The sequence below is a fragment of the Phyllostomus hastatus genome, unplaced genomic scaffold (genome assembly GCF_019186645.2).
Source record: "Phyllostomus hastatus isolate PE091 unplaced genomic scaffold, TTU_PhHast_1.1 phas_contig_34, whole genome shotgun sequence".
NCBI classification, from domain to species: domain Eukaryota; kingdom Metazoa; phylum Chordata; class Mammalia; order Chiroptera; family Phyllostomidae; genus Phyllostomus; species Phyllostomus hastatus.
The window spans coordinates 24,756,102-24,782,711 of NW_025333857.1; the positions used below are offsets into that span (position 1 = coordinate 24,756,102).

Sequence of the window (26,610 nt, forward strand, 5' to 3'; positions counted from 1 at the left end):
TTATAAAGAAGCTGTGAAATCCTATTTCAATCAATAGGACTAAGGCTTTTCTCGTCCAATTGGAGCAGCATAACTCCAGCCAACTAGACTGGCTCTGTTCTGACCAATTGGGACAGTGACTTTTGGACCAATCAAACTGTAAGGATCTGGAAGCCTCATTTGCATAAAGACAGAATGATTAGGGAAGACGCGAAGATTTCTGTCGATATAAGCCCCCTGGCCTCTTGCTCTGAAAGTGCACTTTACTTTCCATCCAAGAAAAAACAGCATTTCCCTGGCTTCTCACCAAAGCAGATTGGCACAGAACAGAGCAGACCAGCACAGTGCTGAGCAGACTGGCATGAAGCACAGCAGACCAACAAGGAGCAGAGCAGAGCAGAGGTGTCTAGCCAGAAAGGGGTCTGACCCCAGGGCCGCCTGTTTTCACAGTCATTCTGTATCACAATTGCCCTGTTATGCACTGAACAAAGTTTCCCTTTCTACCACACCCCAAATTTGGGGATTCCCATTGGCACTGAATTAGCACCAATGACCATCAGTTGACAGTTCATAGTAACAAGCTTATAAGGACAAATGGACAGAGACTTGAATGTAACTATTACTTAATTTAGATTGCCAAAAATGGTAAATTTTATTATTAATCAAGAACAAGTCAATAAAATGGTTTAAGAATTAACACTTTTTTAATTCAACCCTCCAAGTAAAACTTAATGAAGTTAAATACAATCCTTGTAGAACTTACTGTCCTTTGGCAAAACTGTAATACTAATGCCAGGATCACTAAGTTTGATGAAAGGAGGATTTCCTATCTTCCTGTCTTCTTCTCTGATAAGTAGAATATTTTTGGCACACACATTCCCATGGATAAGGGTTTTTTCTTCCTATTAAAGTAAAATGGACATACATTCAAATATCAATCCATAAATATACAAGCACTCAATATAACTTAGACCCCAAAATGGATTTAAAAAAGAAAACTAAGATAGTATTAATTAGTAAAATTAATTTGGAGGTATACTTTGAGATAACAAAAGGAAATTGTATGGCTAACAGTATGCTTCCTGTTTTATATTTTAAATGATAAAATAATCTATACCCATAATAAGACAAATACATTAAAACTACTCAATGCCACTTTAGTTTCTAAAGCTGAGATTTTAAGTAGCATCTATTTCTAGGTGGTAGCTGACAGAAATACTATTTTGTTCAGCAGCACAATACAGGTGCACTCTGAGGAATCTGATCACTGGCTGACCCTCTGGTATTCTCCTTCTTTAGCAATATTGCTTTCTTATTGGGCATAATTTCTAATTGCCCACAAATACCACAACAAGTTATATTCTAAGGTGTTTTCTACCATCCATAGTAAACACAAGTTTCTGCATAATTTTTGGTTAAATTCTCTCAACCTAAGTGACACAAACTACAGACCGTCTGTTCTTCAGTTCTCCAAGATTGGTGGGATGACAAAACTATTTCTAAATTATTTAAAACTATGTGCCTAAAATAATACCTTTCATAAACTAACACAGATTAAATTACTCAGCATCCATTCATAAATTTATTTCTTACTCCCAGGTCAAGAGCCTTTCTACACTGCTTCATAAAATGAAACAAATTTTTGATAGAAGAATATACTAATTACTTACTAGAAAATGCATGGCCCATGCCAGCTGTTTAGCCACTTCAAGTTTCCATAATATATTTATAGAAGTTTTATTCTTTTTTAAATATGTATCTAGTGATCCAAATTTCACAAACTCCTGAACCAGAATATCTGCATAAAAATATAAGATAATAAGGCTGTAGTATACATACACAATAAAAATATGTAATTTTAAACTTTTATAAATATATTTATAGTTATATGTGGGTATTATAAAAGAGATTTAACTATATAAAATTCACTAATTTTTTTTTTAATTTTATTTATTTATTTTTTAGAGAGGGAAGGGAGGGAGAGAGAGAGAGAGAGAGAAACATCAATGTGCAGTTGCTGGGGGTTATGGCCTGCAACCCAGGAATGTACCCTGGCTGGGAATCGAACCTGGGACACTTTGGTTCCCAGCCCGCGCTCAATCCACTGAGCTACGCCAGCCAGGGCTAAAATTCACTAATTTTTAAAAATATTTTATTTATTTACATATAGTTAGAGATGGAAAAAAACGGAGAAAGAGAGGGAGAACAACATCAGTGTGTAAGAGAAACATCAATTGGTTGCCTCTTGCATGCCCCCAGCTGGAGACTTGGCCCACAACCAAGGCTTGTGCTCTGACCAGGAATTGAACCGGTGACCTTTCAGGTTGTTGCAGGGCAATGTCTAACTCACTGAGCCACACCAATCAGGGTAAAATTCACTAATTCAAAGAAAGCTTAACAGCTATGTACCATTTGAGAGGAGTTTAGTTTATTCACAACAGTAAAAGGTAGGAACCTAAACCACTGTATCTACAATATTATACGTAATTATGTATTACATATAGTAATGATATATATTGCATCATGTATTATATATTATTATGTACATAAATATTGTATAATGTATATATAACATTATTATATACACATTTTATACACACACACATAAAATATTACTTCAGTACACCGTGATGTGTCAGTACTAAATTATGGCTGCTTTTTCAAAACAAATGAGAATTTCTCACATAATTTTTTCTTCCATGAAACTATTTAAACATTCAAAACTTCCTGAAATTCTTCTTCCACACCCCAAAACTAATAGCAATGTCTATTCTATGAGACATAAAGCATAATTTGCATTGAACTGCATCCATTCCTTTATTTTATGCTGTAAAAAATTAGTGCTTTGCATTGCTTTATCTTTAAAACTTAAAAAATATATTATTAAGATATATAGGGTCCAGCAAAAGTAATGCCTGCTTGACTGTGGGTGGTAGGGTTGTAATATGGGTGTAATTTATAGTTTAAATTGGAACATTTCACCTAAAATGTCATAGGGTGTGCTTGAGTGTGCTACTGTTATGTTACAGAATTACATGTTTATGATTTTGTAGTAAAAGATTTTATAATGAAAAGAGGCATTATTTGTGTTAGACCATGTGTTTTACCAGAAAAAAAAAAATACTAGTTCTTAGAAACAGTACTGGCTAACTTTAAGGCACAATACAAATTCTCAACCCTGTTAGTATTGACCAAGTTCCTGAAAGCCAAGACTGTTCCTACCAAAAGCATGTTATTTAATAAAATATTTAACTGGGTTTAGGGTTTACTTGCATTCATCCAGTAATAATTTGTAATAGAGTAATAAGCTCAAGTTCTCAATTTCAAATTTGAATTTATTGAGGTCATTTTGTTGTTTCTAAACCACAAATAGTGTTGCTTTCAAAATTAAAAATTGGGAAATTAAGATATAAAATAAAATACACAAAAATTAAAGTAAAAATTGTAAACATGGTGTCATGATATATATTTTTAAAGAAATTCTGACAGCCCTGGCTGGTGTGGCTCAGTGGATAGAATGCAGGCCTGTGGGTCACTGGTTCAATTCCCAGTCAGGGCACAAGCCTGGGTTGCAGGCCAGGTCCCCCCAGGGCATGCAAGAGACAACCAGAGACTGATGTTTCTCTCCCTCTCTTTCTCCCTCCCTTCCCCTCTCTCTAAAAATAAATAAGTAAAATCTTAAAAAATAACAACAACAAAAAAGAAATTCTGATAGACTTCACACTGTAATGCACGTTTGTTTTTGGCCCAGTAACTTTTTAAGTGCCTATACTTCATACATGCCTATGTTTTATATATTGACTTTAAAATGCGTACTGTAGAACTAATCTTGAATTGTGATTCTGCTTGATTTAATATTAAAATTACTTAGTTTTAATTTGGTATATAACAACTGTTCATAATAAAAGTTGCCTTTGGACCTTGCTGGGTGACAAAAACAAATTAAAGTTTTGCTGCCCATAGTTAATTTGGAAAACAATTCACATGCCAATAATTAAGTATTGATCAATGTTAGCCCAATACGTTTAATTTGAAAAAAGACAGCCTGCAGATAAATTTGTCAGGAAAAGTTTCAAAACAAAAAAAATCAAATGATGAGAGTTACAATGAACATGTGCTTCATCAAACCTCTTTACGTGGCGTTTAAGACCTACTATGTTTCATAGGTACTATAGATTGTCACATGTCCCCTTATTTTATGTCATAAAAGAAAAAAATTACCAATTAAACTGATATGCCATCAATTATATCACACCTCAATTTCATATATTCTTAAATGTGAAAAAAGTATATCACAGAATCAATGAAGTATAAAAGCAAGTGTAAGAATTGTAATTATATGCTCTAAGTATACTCTTCTTTTTCCCCAAAATGAAAAATTATGAGAAGAATCAATAAATCATAGATAAATATAAAACCACTCTAGTTAGCGATCAGTGGGTAGAACTCTCTACTACTGTATTTAGATTTACTCTTCTTTTATTAAACCCCTAAGATGCCTGAGGAACTTCCAGAAAACAGATTTGAAAATCACCTGCCTTTGAAAAGACTCTCAATTTTCAAATATATGAGGCAATGTTATATAAGTATGGATGCATATCTAATACACATTACTAATGGAAAATGGGGAATTACATAAAATTTTCTGAATGTAAACTTCATTATTTTTATGAACAGTCTATATTTAGACATAGAATATAGCAAGTATCAACATCCAACCATTTCAGTTGGCTTCATTAAGAATCATTCTGCAATTTATATACTTTGTCTTTATAAACCCAAATAAATTGGTACTATACTGGAATCATCAGTTATTCCAATGTTAAGTTAAACCAGCTGTAATCTACAGGGTTGGGCAAAAGGAGGTTTGCAGTTGTTCAAATGTAAAATAATACAATAATTAATAAATAATAATACAGGAATAAACTCTGTGTTTTGCATACTTACAAATGTAAACCTACTTTTTCCCCAACCTGTATATTGTTATGGTAAAAGATTAGTAAACATTGTTTACTATAATTCTGTACTGTTTTTCAGCATTTTAACATAAGCCATGTTAACTGTTGGGAACCGCCCTGACTGGTATCAGAAGCTGTAACCCCCGCCTAGGCTAAGGCTAAGGGAACGCCCTTGGAACTGTAAGCCAGCAAGGAGACAAAAGCTTATCTCCCTGGCAGGAATGCTGCTTCTGCTGCTTTATTCATAACTGAACCCCCAAAAAGCTTGGTCGGTTAGCCAAAGACGGGTAAGATTCCCCAAGGGGGGAACGACCTAAGACAGGCACGATCACTTTGGGAGGCCCCCCAAAAGAAGGACTTGGGGGGCTGCAGCAAAAGGGGGTGATGGACTCTAGCTCCTTGGCTTTGACATAGCCTGAGTTCTCATCGCCTGGGAGAACATCTCCTTATCTCTTGATTGCCTTAGTTCCCTTGCTGCAACTAAGCCTGAGACAATGACAGGGTGGCGCAGCTCTGTGCTGAAAAGGGCAGATTCCCCGGGTGATCAGGCCTAAGAAAGAATATGTAAATTACTGTGAAACCTTCTTTGTTAGAATGCTCTCAGTTGAATGAGAAGGGTCTTAGGAGGAAGTTAATTTGTTCCTCAGTCTTACAGCTCTTTGACCCCGACAAAATAGACCGGCAGAGTTCCTTGTTTTCTATGGTTCCTTACTTCCCCCTAATGAGTACTGTACTTTACCTGAATTATTATGCAGAATGAGCCCAATAAAAGCAGGTATGGATGGTAAATCGGCACGCTCCCCACTAGGGTGGGTGGCCATTTCGTCCCTACTTCCCCACAGAAACTGGTCTGCCTCTGAGCATGTTGTTTTTTCTCGCGTGTTTTTCGGCGAGCCATCCGAAGCGTTCCATGGTCACTGCTGGCCAGTGACCCACGCGCAACAGTTAACTATTTTATGCATTTTAATTTCATTCATTGGTTTCCTTTTTTAGAAGACTTTACTGAATGGTTCTACAATGTTTTGGGTTTCAATAATATTTAGTTCCTGTTAAATTATGGTTTATACTGACACCTAACTGTAATCCTGAAATTGAATTTTCTTTTTTTTAATTTTTAAAAAATTTTAATTGTTGTTACAGTACGTTTTTCTATCTTGAGTTTTCTATATGAACAAAAATAGATGTACTGAGAAAGTCATAACATTAACATAAGGAAGCCAGAGATTTACTTACTCTCCTCTCCACAGACACATACTCCGTAATTTAAAACCAGATGCTTGTGAGAAAGCTGGCTCATCATGCTTGCTGCTTCAAAGAAAGACTAAGGAAAAGAAAATCATGCAAAAGAATTATTGTTTGTGCCTGTAAGTGTTGACAGTTCACAAAGATAAGAGAAATGCACCTTTCTATTCTCCTGAGAACAATATAAATAAAGCTACAATGTACTTTGTTCCCCTTATATTGTCTTGCAATGGCCATCAACCTTAATGCTTGAGTTCTTCCTGAGGAAACCCCTAAATAAGGCTGGAATAAGCAGATAGCAATGAGAGAGAGTGAGCAATAGTGGTACAGGGCAGCATGAATAATGGAAGATTAAAGACTTGAAACCCATGGCACCCAGAGTAGAAGACAGGTACAGAGGTAGACAATAGAGACAGTAATATGGGACTGAAATAAATGGATGGGAGCTTTAAATTACACTTCCTAAGAAATTAAAAATGATCTCTATGCAGATAAAATACCATGACAACTATGTTGGGAGATTAGCACAGTATTTACATCACTCTAACTCAACTAAACTTTGACTAGAACTTCTGGCTATGGCTATTGAGGATCATATTCACTAACACTTTGGTGTTCTGGGTTAGAGCAACTCTTCGACTTACATGTTTCATATCATCTTCCACTAACATCCTTTAAGACAATTTAAGTATCACAACTCTTTGATGATGCCTTGCTATGCTAAGGACTCTAGCAAATGGCGGCTGGGTTTCTGTGGGCTAAAATCTCTGGAATCCATATTTCACCCAGAATGTTCCTTAGTACAAACTCTTTTCTAAAAAAAAAGTAGATGAAATTGTGAGGAAATCTATGAAACTCACAAAGCTCTGGCAACCAAGTTTGAAAACCACTGCCTTAGGATATGAAAAGATGTAGTAATACCCATAACACAATGCTAAAAGTAATTAGTTTGGAAATGTTATTAAAAAAAATATTCTATAATTTTCTATAGCCACACCAGAAGGCATCCTCTGAAAGTCCTTGATATATATACTTTTTAAAGTTGCAATTTTGAAAAACTACAAGCACGAATATGTTGTTTGCATATGAGACCACATCTTTAAAAATCATAAGCTACATGAACACAAAAAACATACACACCTCTGAATAGTTTCTATGTGCTTTATCCAAAACTTTTAAAAGAACTTCTGTCTCATGCAGTTGACCATAGTCTCCTATTTCTCTTCTTACACCTTTAAAAATTTTTGTGAAAGTGCCTTGCCCAAGGCTTTCATTCTTTAAAAGAAAGGAAAGAATGAGTAAACATGGTTAATGATGTGAGAATTAGGAAATATGTTCAATGACAAAGAGTTAAAAAAATCCATTAGCAAATATTTCTCTTACAAACTAAATCTAGATTTAAGACTCTAAATTAAGTATATTTTGCTTCCTTACACTCTAATAGAAGACAAGAAAACAAGGATTAATGAATAAAGTATATTTTGGTTTTACCTGGTTCTTAACCCCCTGAATTAGTTGTAATTATCACTTATTTATAAAGTCAAAGTTTACTTATATTTATTTAGATGTGAATATTTTTTGGATTTCCTTTCCTAATAGTGCAGTAGAAAGGCAGTGCAATATGGTCTGTGGAGGCAGAATACCTAACTTGGTCCTTATTATCCACTACCTTCTAGTTGTGTGACCTTGTAATCCCTGCGGCAATGTAATCTCTGCACTGCAGTTGTCTTGGTTTCCTCATTGGAGGAATGAGAAAAATAACTATTTTTCCATAGGCTTTTATGAACAATAAATGAATAAATATATGAAAGCACTTAGCCTAGCCCATGACACATAGTAAATGTTATTACTACTATTACTTAGTATTTCCTACATATCCTTAACAGAGTAATTGACACTCTGAACTCTAAAGCAGGGCTGCCTATGTTCAAATTGAAACTCTACTGTTATTAGTTTGTAATGTTAGACTACCCATTATTTACATAAGAATTTACGTCTTTACAAATCTTGTTAATTCTATCTACTGTCTCATTATGGAATTTAGACATTAGTTAATCTTTCTCATTCTGTTCTCCATGTTCCTAATTTCTCTTCGTAATTTCCAATTCTTTCTCCCTATTTGCTATACCTGAATAACTTCCAGATCTATCTTCCAAGTCACTAATTCTCTCTTCAACTATAAATAATCTGTTTTTTAATCTGTACATTTTGTTTTAAGGTCAATGAGTATAGTTTTTTCTATTTTTTAAAAGATTTTACTTATTTATTTTTAGAGGGGAAGGGAGGGAGGGAGAGAGGGAAAGAAACATCAATGTATGATTGCCTTACACGTACCACCCACCAGGGACCTGGCCTGCAACCCAGGCATGTGTCCTGACTGGGAATCAAACTGGCGACCCTTTGGTTCACAGGTCGGCATTCAATTTACTGAGACATACCAGCCAGGGCTAGTATATTTTTCATTTCTATATCTTTCTTCTCTAAATCTTTTTGGTCTTTTTAAATTTAAATAATGTCTCATTTCCCCCTTCCCCCTGTTTTCAAGTCCTGTTATATCTTTAAAAATATTTATGTATTTTATAATCTCTTTCTAAAAAGTCTGTTAATGAAGTACTTTTGACGTTTGTTGGTCTGTTGACTCCCTCACTCTTGGATTATTCTCCTGTATGTTTTAATTTTTTCTATTAAAATCTCATATTTGGATTTGTTTCATCTGGGGAGTCCTGAGTAATCTAGGTTAAGAGTATGTTCTTTCAAAAAAGATTTTGTTTCTGCTTCTGCCACTTACCACAGGGTATTACTAGGGGAGTATCACTTCTTATTTTATTTATTAGCTTAGGGTTTCTCAGATCATGCAAATGGAATAAAGAAACCCAAACTCAAAAGCTTATGATTACAAATTCTCAGGAGAGATTTTTTTCCTAACTAAGAGCCTAATTAAAACAGAAAATACTCCTCCTGCTGCTAGTGGGTGAATTTTTCACACTCCACATACTGTTTTACTGAGAATATATTTACTTGAAGGTCTTGGCTTTCAGAGACAGCTTCACTTTTAATTCCTGGTCTTGTGTAGACCCTATGACTTGGCCCTACTTTTAGATCTTAACCCCCTTAGTTTTTGAGATTAATCCCAAACCCCAACATTCTATACCCAAAACACTGGCTCTTATATACTACTCTGTTTTCAGTTTCTTCTTTATTTTTGGCTCCTTCAATTTCCTTTTTCTCTACGACGTGATCATTAAGATATAGGTCTTTTGTACAAGACCATTTAATAATTTTAATTTAAGATTTAAAAAGAAATTTTTAAAATCCTGAAAAGAGAATATAATTCCCTTCTTAAAATAATTAACTTTACTAATTTCTAACTCAAGTTCAGTATCACATTTTCACAAGAAATAAAAATATTAATCGGCAATAAATTTTAACAATATAGATTATAATAAAATAGTTCCAACTGTCACATGAATATAAGTGGGAAATAATTGTTACTTTAAAAAGACAAAAAAGACAATAATCAGTATCTAAAAACTTACAAATATCAAATCTTCATTTCTGATTTTGTGAAACACCATTTGGTTCACATTATTATGCCTCTGTAGTGTTGGTGAGGTTGGTACATCAGAAACACCATTGGTTCTAAAGACTAAGAGGTTAGATTTATCTGTAAAAGAAAATAATGAAAAACACGTATAATCAAAACACACTAAGGAAATAACTGCTCCAAAGTGGTAAAATAAAATGTGTCCTAAATATAAGAAATGTTTAACAACTTACTACTCATTTTTTCATAGAAAATTACTTTAGTATTTTATTCATTAAATTTTAATGTCCTCTAACCAGTTCTTTCAAATATTCAAAATTATAATCACTTCCTTAACTAATATAATTTTTCAGGAATTTTGACAATTTTTAAAAATCCTATTTTTAAAGACATTCCCAACCTTACCATTTTAATTTTAAAAGTTTAGAAATTAAAATTCTAAGAGTATGAAAGTTTTTACTTAGAACCAAATGTGAGAATTTGGTAGTGAGGTCTTTCTTTCACTTCAATAAATACTGACTGGTTTATAGCAAGCAACTATTATCTTTAAATAGCATTTTAGAATTATGGAACTTCCCATCACTTTTAGGCAACTCAAACCAAACTGAACAATGCTATTTGAGGATGTATATATAAAAGAATGAGACAAAATTAGTCTGTTATTTGGAGCTGCTTCTTCAATATTTCTTTTCAAATCAATATACTGAAGTTATCACTCACTATATATATAAGCCATGACCTATATTTTAAAAATAACAGGAATATTATTTTACCTTTTGGCTTTGGGGGACAGCATTTTGTAAACTGGAAAATTATATTGTCTGAGCGAACAGTTTCCATCTGATAGCAATTCAAAAGATCTTTAAGATTATTGAAGTTCTTCTTAGTCCCACTGAGGTTGTATTCTCCATTCTCATTTTTTGTAATCAAACAGTGCTTATATTCAATGACATTTTCTCGCTATATAAGTTTAATTATAAAAGAGAGAGGAAAAATCACAATGGACATCATGGTGATTATTGTGAAAAAATAGATTCCACAAAAATAACCAACAAGATATTTAGACATTTGAATCATGAATCCTTGTGTAGGAACAGTGTAGGATGGTAGAGGTGCTTGATTCCTCAAAAAGGAATATATTGCATATCCTATAAAAATACAACTAAATATTGGGTTGGCCAAAAATGTTCATTAAGTTTTTTCCATATATTGGCTGTAGTAGTGCTTAGTTGTCTTTAACTTCATTCAAAACAATTTTGTTAGACTGCATTGTAACAGCTATTATATTAGCATGCATATTTTAGAAAACTTACCAAAGGAGTGCTGGTCAAGATGATGGCATAGGTAAACATGTTTCACCTCCTGGCACAACCACATCAAAATAACAACTAAATTATAGAACAACCATCACTAGGAACCATCAGAAATCAAGTAGAATGGAGGTCTGACAACTACGAAATTAAAGAAACCACATCCACCCAGCCTGGTAGGAGGGGTGGAGACACAGAACACACTGGTCAACCTCCTGTGGAGGATAAAAATTTGGGAGGGACATCTCTGGAGCAAAGAGTCACAGCTTCACACCAGGTCCCCCAGCCCAGGCTACCAGTGCCAGGAAGAAAGTCCTCATAACTTCTGGCTGTAAAAGCTACCAGGGATGGAGTAAGTGGAAGAAATTTCTGGAGTCCCAAGCAGTTCCTCTTAAAAACCCACACACGAACTGAGTCAGACTCACTCCCTCAGAGCTCTAGCACTGCAGTAGCAGCTTGAAAGGCACAAGGGAGGAATTGGAAGTGGCTGGCATCAAGGCTAGAGTTGGGCGACAGCTTTCTCCCAGGCAGAAAGGTTGGCAGAGCTACAGAGTGGGCAGGTGGATATCATATATGAGACTCCATTAATCTGGCTGAAGGGTTTGCCCTACCCTGGATATCTCTGTCCTGCCTAACTTAAAGCACCCAGCACCTCCCCCGCCGCCCCCACCCACACCTCTTGTTAAGTGGCTCCAGGCACAGCACTAACAGCGGCCAGCCTAGATTCACAGATTGGCTTTGCCTGGGAATCTCGAAGCTCAGCACAAGTAGCAGCCACCTTGGATTGCATTATAGCTCAGGCAGGGTGGCCTGGGCAGAATACAGGTAGTGGCTGACCTTGGCCTGCCACCACCCAGGAAACCCTAGAGTCTGCGCACCCAGTGGACAGCTACAGACCATGCTGGAGCACAACAACCCTGCCCCCTGCACAGCTGATCCTCCAATGAGGATGCAGATTGGTGGTAAGTGGTCACAGCCAATATTTGAAACTGACTGGCCTGGGTAAATACCTCCCATTGACCTGCCAAATACAATCAAAGATCTACTACAAGAGAAGAGTGTACTCAGCCTACATAGAGGGCACACCTAAAGTACTCAGCTTGGGTAATAGAGGAGGCTGTACCACTGGACCCTACAGGACACCTACTACATTAGGCCATGCTACCAAAACACAGAGTCAAAGCAGCTCTACCTAATACATAGAAACAAACACAGGGAGGCTGACAAAAGGAGGAGAAAAAGAAACATGGCCCAAATGGAAGAATAGATAAAAACTCCAGGAAAAGAACTAAACAAAATGGAGATAAGTAATCTATCAGGTGCAGAGTTCAAAACACTGCTCATAAAGATGTTCAAGGAACTTAGTCAGGACCTCAACAGCATATAAAAAAATGAAGGATACACTTTCTGAAATAGAGAACAATTACAAGGAAACAACAGTAGAAGTGGATGAAGCCAAGAATGAAATCAATTTTTTGGAACATAAGGAAGCAAAAAAACAACCAATGAGAACAACGCAAGAAAAAGGAATCCAAAAAAATGAGAATAGTATAAGGAGCCTCTGGGACAACTTCAAGCATTCCAACTTTCACATCATAGGATTACCAGAAGAAGAAGAGAAAGAGAAAGACATTGGAAATCTATTTGAAAAATATAATGGAAGAAAACTTCCCTAATTTGGTGAAGAAAATAGATATGCAAGTCTAGGAAGCACACAGAGTCCCAAACAAGATGGATGCAAAGAGGCCCACTCCAAGACACACCATAAATAAAATGCCCAAGGTTAAAGATAAAGAGAGAATCTTAAGAGCAGCAAGAGAAAAGCAGTTAGTTACCTACAGGGGGGTTCCCTTAAGACTGTCAACTGATTTCTGAAAAGACACTTTGCAGGTTAGAAGGGGTTGGCAAGAAATACTCAAAGTCATGAGCAGGGACTTACAGCCAAGATTGCTCTGCCCAGCAAAGTTATCATTTAGATCTGAAGGGCACATAAAGAGCTTCCCAGACAAGAAAGAACTAAAAGAGTTCATCATCACCAAAACATTATTATATGAAATGTTAAAGGGACTTATTTAAGAAAAAGATAAAAACTATGAACAATAAAATGGAAATAAATACATACTGTCCACAATTGAACCTAAAAAACAAACTAAGCAAACAAGAACAGAGACAGAATCATGGATACACAGAGTGTTTTGATGGTTGCCAGATGGGAAGGGGTTGTTGGGGGAATGTTTGAAGAGATGAGGGTATTAAGAAGTACCAATAGGGCAGTTACAGAATAGCCATGGGGAGGTAAAGCAAAATATAGGAAATGGAGTAGCCAAATAACTTATAGAAGAACTTACACTGTGTGGCCCACCAGCATGAACAATGGTATGGGGACTGCCTGAGGGAGTACGGGTTGCTGAGTAGAAGGGGGAAAAGGAGAAAAAACTGGGACAACTGTAATAGCATAATCAATAAAATATAATTTTTAAAAGGAATCAAAATTGGTGAATCTTTGTGCAGCCATTTTAATATTAAAAATGGAAGAAAATATGCAACATTTTCAGCATATTATGTTTTATTGTTTTGAGAAAGGTAAATATGTAACTGAAATGCAAAAAAAGAATTATGCAGTGTATGGAGAAGGTACTATGACTGATCAAATTGTGTCAAAAGTGATTTGTGAAGTTTCTTGGTACTATTGTCATTTCAGACAAATAATTCTTTGCTGTGGGGCTGTCTAATACATTGGAAGATGTTTAGCAGCACCACTGGCAAGAAGCCAATAGTGGGAGATAACCTACATACTCAAAATATCCAAATCAGCAAAATTATTGGTGAAAATGAAAAATATGTCTTTTATTTTATGGAAAAAACTAAATGGACTTTTTGGCTAACCCAATACTTCCTCAAAGTCAACCTCAACCTTCCTATACCAAAAGATCTTTCTTAACAACTGTAACCTTTTCTGTTATCTCTATTTGCCTAGACTGAATAATTACAATGCTCTTTTTAGTATTTTTTGGTATACTTTCTTATTTTTTCCAAAAGATAAATTTCTTGAAACACAGGGCTATATATCGTACACTCCCTAATATGTAACAATATGGTCATTTTCATTTGATAACTGAATATAATTAACTGCTATAATTATAGTAAGAAAATACTATACAGAGTATTCTCCAATTCTGAAGTTATGGAGTAACCTACCTTCTGTTTTTATGGACAATTAGTCCATCCTACATATGCTAAAATAAGGTGGCTGTATTTTATCAAACTTAAAATAACTGAATAGTAAAATCATTACTTTGTTATGTTTAAAAAGCAAGATAAATTCTGGAAGCTGATATAAAGGTTCTCAAGATTTATATCATGAAACTGCCTTTTAAGTGATAGCATCTTTTTATATAATTTTGGATAGTGAACAATCTCAAATGACATCCTAAATAATCTGAATTAACAGTGAGGTTTCATCGTAGTTTTATGCTTAAAACATACATTGTAGCCCTGGCCAGTGTGGCTCAGTTGGTTGGAGCATTGATCTGTAAACTGAAGGGTCCATGGGTTTGATTCCTGGTCAGGGCACAAACCTAGGTTGCAGGTTCAGTTCCCAGTTGGTGACCAGTTGATGTTTCTCTCCTTCTCTCTCTCCCTCCTTTTCCCTCTCCCTAAAATCAATGAGTATGTCCTCGAGTGAGGATTAAAAACAAACAAATAAACAAACAAATATAGTAGATCATTACTCTTAATAATAAAAAACCACTAGTTACAGGTAAAAACGTTTGTTTCTTTATTATTGCCCTACTTCACTCTAGTCTTGTAACCATTACTAGTATAAGGAAAGTTTGCTTATTTACTTTGTTCCACAAGTTTTGGTAAAGATTTCCATTTTTCTGAAAAAAAGGAGACTTTAAGAGACTTGATGCAATTTTACACACTTGTGATACCCAAACATCAAAAAAATTAAATAAATTCTACATAAAAGACAGAAAGACATTATAAATCATTTTATATTTTTATATAAATCATAGGAATTATATCATGTGTATTATATATGCAGAATCTCTGAGGTAAATGAAATATTATTATGCTAGTTATATCCAAAGCCATAATTCAGAGTACTAAAAAGGAAATATGGCAGATAAACATGAAGGGAAAATTATATAGATTGAATAAAGATGTTACCATCAATTAATCTGACATACTAACCTCAACAGCAAAAGTCAAAAAATATTTATTAAACTCCTTAGGACTGCATCGAAGTACATAGAGTCCAGTCTGATTACCTGCTCTCTTCAGTTTACTTATGGCAAAATCCATCCTAAAGGTAAAGAAATAATGTGAATGATGACATAGCAAGGTGCCAAGCAAAAGATCAAAAGTCAAATCTAAAACTCAGAATTTTAGCCCTGGCTGGCGTAGCTCAGTGGATTGGGCGCGGGCTGGGAACTAAAGTGTCCCAGGTTCGGTTCCCAGCCAGGGTACATTCCTGGGTTGCAGGCCATGACCCCCAGCAACCGCACATTGATGCTCTTTCTCAATGTCTCTCTCTCTCTCTCTCTCTCTCTCTCTCTCTCTCTCTCTCTCTCTCTCTCTCTCTCTCAAAATAAATAAATAAAATCTTTAAAAAAATAAATAAAACTCAGAATTTTTAGAAGTCTCCTCTACTTTGTAAGTTTATCAATAATCTTGTAATGAAAAATAATGAAAGTTCAAACCAATTCAAGGGGCAATTATACTGCTTTAAAAATAAATAAAAGGATCCACAAAATCACAAAGAGCAAGTCATTCATTCGATTTTTTTGCCTTCTGATTACAAACTTAGTATTTAAAAAACCATACTCTCATAAAATTTAACTTAACTATGCAAACAACATATAATAAAACATGTATGTCTCTTCTACCATAGCAATTTCTAATATAAAAATTTATTTATTTTAATATTTAATGTAATATCAAAGTCTAGCAGAAGACCCATGACAAGTAACAAAAACTATTAATTTAAAAATTTGCTACATGTTTTATTGAAGGTGTACATCTTGAAAGAAAGGTCAAAATATAATCTACATGAAAGCAAGAATCATCTCTGCTTCACTTATCACTAACTTATAACACACCCAGACAACTAAATGTCAAACTTATACAAGTTAGAAGTATTGTAGAGTCGGGTACAGGTGATAAATTATATCCTAAATAATTCTAATTTTATTTAACATGATTGTAAATAGACTTTTATTACAAAAAACTTCAGTTAAGATATGTTTTTCTAAACTCCTAAACCTATGTATGTTACTCTGTTGTGTGAAAACTTCTTTGTAAATATCTCATTTACTTTTCTAAAACTTTAGGTCTGTATTACTCACGAAATTGGACCATGACAGTTGCTTTGTATATTTTCAAGCACCATTGGAGGTGCCACTTCTTTACAGAGGTAATGATGTGCATCTGCAGTTAATCTATAATATCCATCAATTAATGACACAAAGGACAAAGCTTCCCTTAATGAGCTAAGTTCAATTTCCTAAGCAGAGAAGAGAAAAAGAAATAATAAGTATCATTTAAAAAGTCAACTGCAGGCTACATATTACAAATTCTCTTCACTCCATGTTGTTAGAGTAATTCTCCTAAATTGCTCAAATGTCTTTGATGGTCCAGTCTGAATTATAAATTCTTCTGTTTAATATTTAAGACCATCTTGAACATATACTTATCATGACATTTATAGTTCAATGAATATCCATAATTTTACTATATATTCCAGTATTCCCATTTTTAAAAAAGTTTCAGTTATCTCAATTAGAAATCTCTCTAATCTGATATAAAAGTTGATATGAATTAGAAATAATGGGCATTCTATTTTTACATACCAAATATACAGGTGATAAATTATATTCTAAATAATTCTAATTATTATTTAATCTGATTATAAACAGACTTCCATTACAAAAAACAAGTTCAGTTAGGATTTTTTCACTGCTTTAGTTTATGCTATAAACTAAAATGTATATAGTCATAAATTAAAATCATACATAGTTATGATATGATTATATCATACATACATATGTGAACATATTATTACTCTAAAATACAGCATCTTATTTAAAGGGAAAATACTGCAGCAACTTATCCTAAAATCAGCAATAAGAAAGCCTACTATTTAATAACACATCATATTGTATTATACTAACATAATGAAGCCATAGAAAACAAATATAGTAGAAAATTGGAAACAAGGATATAAACCATCTCTATTTGGAGATTATATGATTGTATACTCAGGGAACCCAAAAGAAATCTATAAAACTATTACAAGAATAAGATAATTTATTAAGATTACAGGATGCAGAAATCAGTATGTTTCACACATAAAAAAGTCAATTAAATTATATAATAAAAAGTATAGGCCCATGTATAATAGCAACCAAAAAGTAGTATGTAGAATTAAACTTAACCAAAAAATATACAAAATAACTTTTAGAAAAACTTCAAACCACTCTTGCGAGATACAACTTTTTACTTGAACTGTACAGAAGATTTACCATGTTCTTGACTGGGGAAAACTCAACATCATAAAAATGTAAAAATCCTCCCTAAATTAATTTTCTAGTTTGTCACAATCCCTAATATAAAAATATCAACAGGTACTGGAGAATGTACCCATAAAAACAAGGCAAATATTAGATTCAGAAAACCAGGGATCCAACTTGGAGAGACAAGAAGATAATTTCCATGAAACACTTACCAAGGTCTTTCTAAACTAGGCCCTAAAGCATTGGGCAAGGTGCAAGGAGTAACACACACACACACACACACACACACACACACTCTCTCTTACACACAATGATCCTTACCTTCAAGAGGCTCATAGTCTAATAGGGAGTAGCTGCACAGTATTAATCATATTTTTATCTAAGAACAGGAAAGCATGCTTACTAAAATAAGTTGCAAGTTAGTTGTAATTTTGGTAATATAAACTTGAAATGGCCAGAAAGGTACATATAGATACTTCAGTTAAATGACCAAATAACATTAATATGGCATTTAAGTCAGGAAGTTAAGAAATATCTGAGTTAAAAAGAAAACAAAGCCAGATAAATAAGAAACTTTAGAGCAGAATATAAAGGAATTCATATCTTTCCTTTCAATTAAAATAAGTGGGATTTCTGAAGCTATTTAAAGAAAAAGGGTTAAATCTTTTTTAAAATTGATTTCAGAGAGAGAGAAAGAAAGAGACATTGATTTGTTGTTCCACTTAATTTATGCATGCATGTTTCTTGTATATGCCCTGACCAGGATCAAACCTGCAACCTTGGAGTATCACTATGATGCTTTAACCAACTAAGCCAACCAGGCCATGGCAAAAGGGTTAAATATTTCAGATTTGATCATGTCTTACAGTTGGGTAGGTCAGATCAGGGATTGGTTTACATTTGTTACATAAATTCCCAGTGGTATTGTTTTGATTTCTTTCTCTCCTTTAATTAGGTAGTGTGACTGGTATTATGCACATCTCTATTGGTAAAAAAGATTCTCATCAGGAATAAGAGCTGTAACAGGGATTAGCACAACCCAGAGTGGGAAGAAAAAGAAACTGGTGCATTGCCAATCATAAAAATAAGTGAAAAATACATTAATGTATAAGAAACTCTGTGGGAAGATAGTTTTAGTAGTGATATAAAAATCTAGTAGACATAATAAAAAGCTGACTAAACTGATATTTATGTTTAGAGCTATGTTTAAAACAATAAGAAAAATTTCTGTAAGATAATAACTTGGTTATTAAGAATACTTTTAAAAATTGTATAACATAACCATTATTTAGTTATAAAGCAAACTTACCAGATTTTTACCATCTTGTTTATGAATAGTTACAATTCTGCTTTCATTTGAGACTTCTTGGTTTGCCTGCTTAATACTGACATCAATAATATCAGGAAAATCACAATATAACTGTAAATCCTATGGTTAAGAGTATTTGAAATTAACAGGTAGAATCTATGGAGGCATTTTAAAACAAGACTTATGAAGGAGATTAACATTCATAACAAATTCTTTAAAGTAAGAAAGTATTGCTAGCAAAAGATAAATATTAAATGGGATTCTCTTCTCCAATAATGGAACCCTAGACTACACTGTATCTTGCTTTGATTTAAAAATGAGCATTAAATGGTGCCAGGAATCTGAGACCTGCTCTAGTTAGCATCCTTCAAGCCAATCAACGTTAAAGCAACTATGGACAGAAAATTGAAAGTTTACCACAGAGTGAAGACTAAAAAACTTTTAAATCTCTAATTATCTAAGAACAACACAGATATGAAACAACTTAAAACTTATAATGCAATGCTAAAACAAACTAAATTATTTAACAGGTATACATTATCATAAAAATCAATTAAAATCAATATTGTTTAGGATATTAAATTTTATCATTGTGACTCCTAAATCAATAATAGTAAAAGAAAACAAGGAGGCAAAACTAACTTTAAACATCACTTTTCTTAAACTATATGAATACTATGACTTATTATTTTGTCATAAGATTTAAATTTTAAAAAATTTAAGAATAATCAGAAAAGAACTATAAACATGATCTTGAGGCTTCACACCATTAAAAATGTATACTTCTATAAATGGGAGGACAAAAATACATGTGCATGTTTCAAATGACTAAAATTACTTTGCTTCTTTCACCGTTCTACTTAAATTAACAAAGAATGAGAACGTATCATTAAGGATTACCTGTTCTGTCAGTGTCTCACTTTCTTTATGTTTCCCTCTTGACCACTGAATTCCACCGTTTCCAGTTATTATAATGGTTGCAAAAATCTCCTCACCTGAAGGACCTCTTCCAGGTTCTTTTACTTCAAATTGTTCTGTGTAGAATGCAGACTGAAGAGTTTCCAGATTTATAAGATACTTAAGTTTCAAGTTTCTGGCAGTGGCTTTGCAATGGCTGAATTGCTCAATGAATCTGCGAAATCTGTACCTTATTCGCTTTCTTGTCAAAATATGATAGTCTTGGATCTTTGCTCGCACACATTTTGGTAAGAATGTCTTGTAGCTAGGAACAAAAAGCACAGACGGCAAAACAAAACAAATTGGAATATAAATCTAAAACAAAATTAAAAGAAAAGTCACCACCTTTCCATGATAAGTGCTGTAAGCACACAAGTGGCAAAAGGTGACACAGTCACCAACCACATAATATAAAAACTTTCAGACTTTGTCTGATGATGTGAATATACATACAAATTCACTTAGTTACAAATGTTTAGGAGATGCTAATTTTCTTCCCCTAATGAAATGAAGCTAGTCTAGTTAATAATGGAGTCTCTCAAAATTTGCTTTCACTGCCCTGACTCACGTGGCTGTTGGTTAAGTGTCATCTCACACAGTGAATGGTCCCCATTTGGGGCACTAGTGAGAGGCAACCAAACAATGTTTTTCTCACACATTGATGCTTTTCTCCCTGTTTCACCCTTCTCTCCCCTGTCTACAAAATTAATTTTTAAAAATTTGTTTTCTCTGATTATGTCATATACCATTTTTTGGCACTGTGTTACAAATACTTCCTATCATGCTGTACACAAATATTTATCTGAATTCTGAAAATTATTACATTTTGTTGAATGCTACTGTTGTTTGTTATTGAAACATACTTCTTTTGTATCCATTGTTTTCTTAGGCCAGCTTCAATAACTCCTGATAATTCTTTTACAATCAAAACATTTTCAGTTGGAAATGTTCTGACCCTTTTGTACTTCCATCTCTATGTAAAATATCCTAAAGAAGGTAGATAACATTTCTCTCCTGCTCAAATATCTAACAAATAAATAACATTTATTTCTGCAGGTACAACAATATTAAATTTCCATGCCTTTCACATATGCTAATCATTCTTTCCATCACCCATTCTACAAGTCTCAGCTCCAGCATCATCAAATCCAGGAGACCTTTTTGGACCTCTGTGTCTACATTAGATGCCCCCTGCTTTGTCTGACAGCATCTGTGCACAGCTCCATAATATCATTTATCGCACTACACTGTACTTGAGAATTTACAGCAAGGGTTGGAGTGGTTGATGCTGACGGCTTATTTTTTTAAAATTATCATCCATAAAAAGTTTAATTCCTCAGCAGTATCACTTTCTTTTTAAAAAAATTAATTATATTTTATTGATTATGCTGTTGTCTATTTTTCCCCTTGCCCCCCTCTGCCCTGCACCCTCCTTCCCTACCGCAATCCCCCCCCCTCTTAGTTCATGTCCACGGGTCATACACATAAGTTCCTTAGCTTTCCATTTCCTACACTATTCCTAACCTCTCCCTGTCTATTTTGTATGTACCAATTATGCTTCTTATTCCCTGTACCTTTTCCCCCATTCTTCCCCTTCATCCTCTCCACTGATAATCCTCCATGGAATCTCCATTTCTATGATCCTGTTCCTGTTCTAGCTGTTTGCTCCTTTTGTGTTTTTGTTTTTGTAGGTTCAGCTGTTGATAGTTCTGAATTTGTTGTCATTTAACTGTTCATAGTTTTGATCTTCTTTTTCTTAGATAAGTCTCTTTAATATACCATATAATAAGGACTTGGTGATGATGAACTCCTTGAACTTGACCTTATCTAGGAAGCACTTTATCTGCCCTTCCATTCTAAATTATAGCTTTGCTGGGTAGAGTAATCTAGATTGTAGGTCCTTGCTTTTCATGACTTGGAATACTTTTTTCTAGCCCCTTCTTGCCAGCAAGGTTTCTTTTGAGAAATCAGCTGACAGTGTTATGGGAACTCCTTTGTAGGTAACTCTCTGATTTTCCCTTGCTGCTTTTAAGATTCTCTCCTTATCTTTAACCTTTAGCATTTTAATTATGATGTCTTGCTGTGGCCCTCTTCGGGTCCAACTTGTTTGGGACTCTCTGAGCTTCCTGAACTTGTAAGTCTATTTCTTTTGCCAAATTAGAGTTTTCTTTCATTATTTTTTCAAGTAATTATTCAATTTCTTGCTCTTCTTCTTTTCCTTCTGGTACCCCTATGATTTGGATGTTGGTACATTTAAAGTTGTCCTATAGGTTCCTAAGCCTCTCCTCACATTTTTTGAAATTTTCTTTCTTTTTTCTGTTCCACTTAAATGTTTATTTTTTCCTTTCCTCCTTCAAATCATTGATTTGAAGCCCGGCTTTGTTCCCTTCACCATTGGTTCCCTGTATATTTTTCTTTATTTCACTTTGTATAGCCTTCATTTCTTCATTTTGTGGCTGTACTCAATCATTTCTCTGAGCAACCTGATCACCAGTGTTTTGAACTCTGCATCTGATAGGTTGGCTATCTCTAGGTCATTAGTTCTTTTTTGGGAGTTTTGATCTGTTCTTTCATTTGGGCCATATTTCTTTGTCTACTCTATTTAGAAGCCTCTCTGTGTTTCTGTGTATTAGGTAGAGCTACTCTGACTTCCTGCATCAGTGTACCTGTTACACTGTAAGGGACAAAGCAACCCGCTTTGCAGTTTTGTGGCGTTGCATGTGGGAGAGGCATCAGAGAGGGAACAATGCTGGTTGTTTGGCTCTTGCCTCATTTTCAGTCACTTCCCCTACTTTCCAGATGTGACTGGCAACCTTCTAGGTACTGCCCTCATGCTAATTCCCTGAGTGGGTGAGCTTGTGTACATTCTAGGACCCTGTTGGCACTTCAAATAGACTCTCCTGAGAGACTGGTGGTTTCTTCCCTCACCTTGACCCCCAATGGTTTGTATAGCCAGAGGTTATGAGGCTTTATTTCCCAGTGCTATAACTGTGGGCTGCATGGTGAGGCCTGGGACTGGGATTACTTGCTGACTAGTTGTTCCTCCCAGTTTTTTTCTGCTGCACATGAATGTGGAACCCACGTTCCACCAGCTGCCACAGCTGCTGCATCACCACATGTCCTCTCCACCCTGCCTGCCTGTCTCCACTCCTACCCATCTGGATGAATGTTTCTTCTTTAACTCCTTGGTTGTCAGACTTCCATACAGTTCAATTTTCTGGCAGTTCTAGTTTTTTTATTTGTTTTTAGATTGGTTGTTATCCTTCTTATTGTTGTGCTAGGAGGAGATGCATGTCTACTTGTGCCTCCATCTTGGCCAGAAGTCAGTAGTATCACTGACAGCTTATTTTAAAGATTATTTTGAGCTAATTGTTAAACAGCCATCATTAAAATTTAAATTATAAATAAACTTACTCATAAATCATATTAAAAATATAGATAATACATACTCAAAACATACCACTCTCTAATTGTTTTACATTTAAATTTTTATTTTATATGTTAGTACTATCTATGCTTTTGAGGTTACGAGCATCTATCATATATGAGTGGTGGGAAGATTTTGCTGCTGCTCATCTCTTGCGAATTCTGCATTTGGTTATGTCAGATTGATACCGTGGGACTGGCCATGAACCAACTAGACCTCCCCCCCAATCTTTCCTGTGAACTGGTTGTTAAACATTTACCAGCATACCACTTCTTACTCCCTTCCCCACCAGTCTACACTAAGTCCCTGAAGGAACTCTCACTTTTGTACTCAAGTAGCCAGTGCTGCTTGAGAAAGTCATTTGACAGTATTTGTGTTGTATTATAAATTCATAATCACCTATTTTAAATAGCCTTCCATCACTTCCATCACTTTTACGACATTTCTCTGTTCAACTAGGTTTCCCAAGTCCCACAACTATGCTAAACCTTTCAAATTTCCTCAAACCTCAGCCACATTTCTCCTCACTTTTAGCTGATGACTTCATCTCTTTCTTTTAAAGAAAAGAAAAAGAAAAAGTTTCTCTAAGTAGAGTTCCCTCAATATCCTGCTGGCAAACCTATATACATCTGCACTCATTTTCTCCTCCTCTACACCTGTTAGAATAAATGAGGTATAAACCTGCTAGTTAAAGCCATACACTGCCAATACTTCCTAGATCTTGTCTTCCTCTAATACACATATACCTTCTGGGGACTTTTACTCTACTTATTATTTCTCTTCTATCCACATGTTTTAAAAATACTAATCTTCTTCCCATCCTAAATGTAATTTTCTTTATCCCATGTCTTCTCCAGCTATAGCCTATCTGGCCTCTTTTTGAAAGAGTTTATACAGCCATTTCCATCTTCTTGCCTTCCATTTACTGCTTAACTCACTCCAATTTGGCTTCTGCTCCATCATCCCATAGAAACTGCTCCTGCTAAGATCTATAAAAATTTCCATATTGCTAATAACCCAAATCCTTGTATTTATTTTTCTTGTAATTTTTCTGCAGCATCCAATACTATTAATCATTCTTTCCTTGAATCTCACTCCTCTTAGCTTTCCTGATTTTAATGTCATCTCTTTGGCTGCTTCTTTTCAATCTTCTTTACAGGTTCACTCCCCTTTACCTAGTGATTAGATGTTGAAGTTCCTCAAAACTTAATTATGGGCCTTCTTATTTACACACATTCTCTTTCTCCTAGATACTCTATATGCAAATCACTTGATATTTCTTTCTCTAGCCCTGACTCTAAGCTCTAGACCCTTATATTCTCCAGTCAAGTCAATCTATCCATTTAATGTGGATGTCCCCAAAGCTCCTCAAACAATGTGTCAAACCAAACTCATGAACCTCTCTAACATCCTCCCAAGATCCACTTACAGCATTCCCTGTCTGAGTAAACAGCACTAAAATTTACCGATCTCTGCAAGTCCCAGAAACCCAGGAATCACCCTTTGTACTACCTTCTCCCTCAACCCCCATTAGTCAATCCATCACCACATCCCCTTGTTTTTACCTTCTATATATTTCTCTTATTTGCCCATTTTTCTAAGACTAACCCATTCAACTGTATCTCCTGGAGGAGCTACTACTACTCCATGGCCTTACTCTCTGATTGACTCTCATTTCCATTTACTCTTACCCCCTCTGATTTGTTTTCTACACTGGAATTATGGGGATCTTTTAAAAACACAAATATAATCATTTCACTCCTGCTTAATACCCTTGCATAGTTTGTTAGTACTGTTAACTTTGACAACATGACTCAAGATTCTCCATGCTCAAACTGCTACCTCATCTCCTCCTAACTCTGAGCCCTGACTGACTCTCACTTGAGTCTTCCTATACTCCCTTCTGCTACAAAGCATTTTCTATCTCTCACCTCTCTCCACCCAATAAATTCTACCCATTTTTCAGACCTCAAATCATATTCTATTCCTTTTAATAATAATTATATACTTGTAAATAAACAAATATATGGGGTGGGGGGGTTGGATTGGGAGTAAAAAGGAGAAAACTGTATTTGAACAATGATTAAAATAAAATTTAAAAAAAATTTAAAAAATAATAAAAAATATATGAAATTGGATAAAGTCTAGATAGCACATAAAGGAGTCTCAGTAAATTTAGAATAAACACTGAAAAGAAGATCAAACATACAATCAGAATGCAAATGGAAATGCCTATTTTATTTACTTCTGTCAAAAAAATTAGTTACCAAGAGCCTTACTAAATTTGGAATGTAATTTGCATAAACACCAGTGGTTATTTGACTTAATAAACCTTTAGAAAACTAATTTTAAGAATAAAAAGAGGAGTTTAAGACAACGTCATACAACCAAGCTTTCCTCTTTGATTCCTAGAATAAAGGCCCAGACACCTTTTGGGAATACCGGAGGAGTGTGTGGTTATTGAATATGATGAATACCCTTTAGTGCCATGCTATCAGAACCAGACTTGTTAGAAACACTAAAATATTTTAAGAGATACAAATTAACTTTTGAAACATAAAAAGCATTTTTTTCTGATGCTTCTCTTATATTGAGCTTTATAAAGAATCCTAAAAGTAGGGCTCTAAAAGGCTTGAAACTGAGTTTGCCTTAAAAGATGTACTATGTTTTGCACCATAAAATGAAACCTTCATCTTATTATGATTGAAGTAAGCCACTGGAAATTCTAGAATTTGCTTCGTTGTTTAGAAAGGGAGGCTTGGTGATATGAAGTATGTAGTTCAGCTGCTATATAAATAAGTATCCTTGGCCCCAGCATAGTATTTGCAAAGTCATCCATCAGAGTCTCCTTTAAACTCTTTCCATTCTCCAGTTTTCTTCTTTCCATCCTTTAGCAAATATAAGACTTTAAAGAGCAGATGAAGAATGAAAACAGAAAAATCTTATTTGTTTCCTTCACTTTCTATACTCCAACACCTAAGCCAAAATATCCGATTAGGGAATGACACACAAAAGATTAAGTATCTAATACATACACATGCACAAACACATATATGCAGGTGCATATGTGCACAGAGGCATCACTCACAGACACAGACACACCTAACACACAGGCACAAACACAAAGAGATGTACCTTAAATGTATTTTTTTTAAGTCTGGGAAAGGATATGTATTTTCTTACACTAACCAGAGATCCACACTCTACTGGTTATTTCTGAGAACAAAGCAGCTTATTTAATTCTGCCTCAAACTAATCATTCATCTGTTCTTCCATCAATCCTGAATATTTTAACAATGAGTGGAGTTCTTTGATTATTTCCCAGAAATGAGCACTATAGGAGAATTCAGAACTACCAGTGAGTTC

At 34.7% G+C, this 26,610-nt stretch overlaps 1 protein-coding gene across 2 annotated transcripts in view; it reads right to left on the reverse strand.

The window, feature by feature from the left end:
• Window positions 1–26,610, reverse strand: part of JAK2 (Janus kinase 2) — a 92,856-nt gene that overhangs the window by 16,683 nt on the left and 49,563 nt on the right. For both annotated transcript variants that reach the window (XM_045840521.1, XM_045840522.1), the window contains exons 7-16: window positions 19,761–20,082; window positions 18,861–18,980; window positions 16,385–16,542; window positions 15,231–15,342; window positions 10,497–10,683; window positions 9,716–9,843; window positions 7,320–7,454; window positions 6,171–6,258; window positions 1,650–1,777; window positions 743–881 (exon numbers count right to left, since the gene is read on the reverse strand). In XM_045840521.1, coding sequence (XP_045696477.1) covers window positions 743–881; window positions 1,650–1,777; window positions 6,171–6,258; window positions 7,320–7,454; window positions 9,716–9,843; window positions 10,497–10,683; window positions 15,231–15,342; window positions 16,385–16,542; window positions 18,861–18,980; window positions 19,761–20,082 — 1,517 coding nt within the window. The remainder of the gene's footprint in view (window positions 1–742; window positions 882–1,649; window positions 1,778–6,170; window positions 6,259–7,319; window positions 7,455–9,715; window positions 9,844–10,496; window positions 10,684–15,230; window positions 15,343–16,384; window positions 16,543–18,860; window positions 18,981–19,760; window positions 20,083–26,610) is intronic.